Below are 5,000 nucleotides of genomic sequence, written 5' to 3'. Positions count from 1 at the left end.
ACACAGGGGCTGATATTCCCTATAATATACACAGGGGCTGATATTCCCTATGTTACACACAGGGGCTGATATTCCCTGTGATACACACAGGGGCTGATATTCCCTATGTTACACACAGGGGCTGATATTCCCTATAATATACACAGGGGCTGATATTCCCTGTGTTACACACAGGGGCTGATATTCCCTATGTTACACACAGGGGCTGATATTCCTGTGATACACACAGGGGCTGATATTCCCTATGTTACACAGGGGCTGATATTCCCTATGTTACACACAGGGGCTGATATTCCCTATGTTACACACAGGGTCTGATATTCCCTATGTTACACACAGGGGCTGATATTCCCTGTGATACACACAGGGGCTGATATTCCCTATGTTACACAGGGGCTGATATTCCCTGTGATACACACAGGGGCTGATATTCCCTATGTTACACAGGGCTGATATTCCCTATGTTACACACAGGGGCTGATATTCCCTATAATACACACAGGGGCTGATATTCCCTATGGTTACACACAGGGGCTGATATTCCCTGTGATACACACAGGGGCTGATATTCCCTATGTTACACAGGGGCTGATATTCCTGTGATACACACAGGGGCTGATATTCCCTATGTACACAGGGGCTGATATTCCTATGTTACACACAGGGCTGATATTCCCTATAATACACACAGGGGCTGATATTCCCTGTGATACACACAGGGGCTGATATTCCCTATGTTACACAGGGGCTGATATTCCCTATGTTACACACAGGGGCTGATATTCCCTATAATACACACAGGGGCTGATATTCCCTAGTTACACACAGGGGCTGATATTCCCTGTGATACACACAGGGGCAGATTTTGCCTACAATGTACACAGGGGGCCGATATTGCCTGTACCATATCTCGACTAGTCCTCGTTCCTACCATCCATCATTTCACAGCGATTCTTCCCATATCCGTTCAGTTCCACTCGGTATTCCTTTCGGATACAAAACTCTCGGAGACTCTGCGTATTGCTGAGACACTGAAGGACAGCATTCATAAAACACTGAAACAGTAACAGGTGAAACTTCAGTATCATGATCGAGTATACAGCATAATATACACAGGGGCTGATATTCACTGCAATATACACAGGGGCTGATATTCCCGATAATACACACAGGGGCTGATATTCAGATAATATATACAGGGGCTGATATTCCCGATAATATATACAGGGGGCTGATATTCCCGATAATACACACAGGGGCTGATATTCCGATAATATATACAGGGGCTGATATTCCGATAATATATACAGGGGCTGATATTCCCGATAATACACACAGGGGCTGATATTCCCGATAATACACACAGGGGCTGATATATCCTGATAATATATACAGGGGCTGATATTCCCGATAATATATACAGGGGCTGATATCCGATAATACACACAGGGGCTGATATTCCCGATAATATATACAGGGGCTGATATTCCCGATAATACACAAAGGGGCTGATATTCCGATAATACACACAGGGGCTGATATTCCCTATAATACACACAGGGGCTGATATTCACGTTAATATTTACAGGGGCTGATATTTCCGATAAATACAAAAAGGGGCTGATATTCCCGATAATACACAGGGGCTGATATTCCCTATAATACACACAGGGGCTGATATTCCCAATAATATACACAGGGGCTGATATTCCCGATAATATGTACAGGGGCTGATATTCCCGATAATACACAAAGGGGCTGATATTCCCGATAATACACAAAGGGGCTGATATTCCCGATAATACACACAGGGCTGATATTCCCGATAATATATACAGGGGCTGATATTCCAGATAATACACACAGCGGCTGATATTCCCGATAACATACACAGGGGCTGATATACCCGATAATACACAAAGGGGCTGATATTCCCGAATAATATACAGGGGCTGATATTCCCGATAATACACAAAGGGGCTGATATTCCAGATAATACACACAGGGGCTGATATTCCCGATATACACAAAGGGGCTGATATTCAGATAATACACACAGGGGCTGATATTCCCGATAATACACAAAGGGGCTGATATTCCAGATAATACACACAGGGGCTGATATTCCCTATAATACACATAGGGGCTGATATTCCCGATAATATACACAGGGGCTGATATTCTCTGTAATATACACAGGGGCTGATATTCTCTGTAATATACACAGGGGCTGATAATCTCTGTAATATACAAAGGGGCTGATATTCCCGATAATATACACAGGGGCTGATATTCCCGATAATATATACAGGGGCTGATATTCCCGATAATACACACAGGGGCTGATATTCCCGATAATACACACAGGGGCTGATATTCCCTATAATACACACAGGGGCTGATATTCCCGATAATATATACAGGGGCTGATATTCCCGATAATACACACAGGGGCTGATATTCCCTATAATACACACAGGGGCTGATATTCCCGATAATACACACAGGGGCTGATATTCCCGATAATATATACAGGGGCTGATATTCCCGATAATAAACAAAGGGGCTGATATTCCCGATAATACACACAGGGGCTGATATTCCCTATAATACACACAGGGGCTGATATTCCCAATAATATACACAGGGGATGATATTCCCGATAATATGTACAGGGGCTGATATTCCCGATAATACACAAAGGGGCTGATATTCCCGATAATACACAAAGGGGCTGATATTCCCGATAATATGTACAGGGGCTGATATTCCCGATAATACACACAGGGGCTGATATCCCGATAAATATATACAGGGGCTGATATTCCAGATAATACACACAGGGGCTGATATTCCCGATAATATATACAGGGCTGATATTCCCGATAATACACAAAGGGGCTGATATTCCGATAATATATATATACAGGGGCTGATATTCCCGATAATACACAAAGGGGCTGATATTCCAGATAATACACACAGGGGCTGATATCCCGATAATACACACAGGGGCTGATATTCCCTATATTATACACACAGGGGCTGATATTCCCGATAATATGTACAGGGGGCTGATATTCCCGATAATACACAAAGGGGCTGATATTCCGATAATATGTACAGGGGCTGATATTCCCGATAATATACAAAGGGGCTGATATTCCCGATAATATGTACAGGGGCTGATATTCCCGATAATACACAAAGGGGCTGATATTCCGATAATATGTACAGGTGCTGATATTCCCGATAATATATACAGGGGCTGATATTCCCGATAATATACAAAGGGGCTGATATTCCCGATAATATGTACAGGGGCTGATATTCCCGATAATACACACAGGGGCTGATATCCCTATAATACACACAGGGGCTGATATTCCCGATAATACACAAAGGGGCTGATATTCCCGATAATACACACCGGGGGCTGATATCCCGATAATACACACAGGGGCTGATATTCCCGATAATACACACAGGGGCTGATATTCCCGATAATACACAAAGGGGCTGATATTCCCGATAATATATACAGGGGCTGATATTCCCAATAATACACACAGGGGCTGATATTCCCAAAATACACACAGGGGCTGATATTCCCGATAATACACACAGGGGCTGATATTCCCGATAATACACACAGGGGCTGATATTCCCGATAATACAAAGGGGCTGATATTCCCGATAATACACACAGGGCTGATATTCCAGATAATATATACAGGGCTGATATTCCCGATAATACACACAGGGGCTGATATTCCCGATAATATGCACAGGGGCTGATATTCCAGATAATATATACAGGGGCTGATATTCCCGATAATACACACAGGGGCTGATATTCCCGATAATATACCAGGGGCTGATATTCCAGATAATATATACAGGGGCTGATATTCCCGATAATATACACAGGGGCTGATATTCCCAATAATACACAAAGGGGCTGATATTCCCGGATAATATGTACAGGGGCTGATATTCCCGATAATATATACAGGGGCTGATATTCCCGATAATACACAAAGGGCTGCTATTCCCGATAATATATACAGGGGCTGATATTCCCGATAATACACACAGGGGCTGATATTCCCGATAATACGTACAGGGGCTGATATTCCCGATAATACACACAGGGGCTGATATTCCCGATAATACACACAGGGGCTGATATTCCCGATAATACGTACAGGGGCTGATATTCCCAATAATACACAAGGGCTGATATTCCCGATAATACACACAGGGACTGCAACACCCCCCGAATACTCACCGTATTTCCCAGATTCCTAAGTCCGATTTGTCCACTGCCAATCATTAGATTCTCCTGGTTCTGGAAATATAGGGGGAAACACGGAATTAGATCTGGTTTAGGCTGCCGAGGTACCGAACTCGACACTCCACCTTTTTGCGATCGAGGACATAATTTCAAAGTTTGCAGCTGACCCGAAACTCAGAAATGTGGTCAACAATGTAGGGGATAGGAGCAGACGTCAGAGGACAATGCACAGACTGTGTGAACGGGCAGACACACGGCAGATGGAATTTAACGCGGAGAAGTGCAAAGTGATACATTTCGGTAGGAAGAACGAGGAGAGGCAATATAAACTAGAGGGCACACACTCTAAAAGGGGGTGCAGGAACAGAGAGATCTGGGGGTATATGTGCACAAATCGTCGAAGGTGGCAGGGCAGGTTGAGAAAGTGGTTAAAAAAGCATCCGGGATCCTGGGCTTTATAAATAGAGGCACAGAGTCCAAAAGCAAGGAAGTTATGATGAACCTTTTATAAAACACTGTTTGGGCCACGACTGGAGAATTCAGTCCGGATCAGGGCACCGCACTTTAGAGAAAGATGTGACGGCCTTCGAGAGGGTGCAGAGGAGATTTACTAGAATGGTTCCCGGGATGAGGGACTTTAGTTACGGGGAGAGACTGGAGAATCTGGGGGTTCGTTCCCCTCGGAACAGAGACGGTTGCGAGA

General features: G+C 44.1%; 1 protein-coding gene across 1 annotated transcript in view; it reads right to left on the bottom strand.

The window, feature by feature from the left end:
• The window catches only part of LOC137307955 (ubiquitin carboxyl-terminal hydrolase 21-like), a gene marked incomplete at both ends in the record, with an annotated part of 34,897 nt that extends 30,546 nt beyond the window's left edge, over nucleotides 1–4,351 (bottom strand). Inside the window, 2 exon segments of the mRNA XM_067976954.1 lie at nucleotides 932–1,055; nucleotides 4,292–4,351. Coding sequence (XP_067833055.1) covers nucleotides 932–1,055; nucleotides 4,292–4,351 — 184 coding nt within the window.
• Between the last annotated feature and the right edge of the window lie 649 nt (nucleotides 4,352–5,000).

This window comes from Heptranchias perlo, unplaced genomic scaffold, assembly GCF_035084215.1.
Source record: "Heptranchias perlo isolate sHepPer1 unplaced genomic scaffold, sHepPer1.hap1 HAP1_SCAFFOLD_1164, whole genome shotgun sequence".
Taxonomy (NCBI): Eukaryota; Metazoa; Chordata; class Chondrichthyes; order Hexanchiformes; family Hexanchidae; genus Heptranchias; species Heptranchias perlo.
Note: the sequence above shows the minus strand (reverse complement) of the source record. Positions and strands in the feature narration are given on the sequence as shown.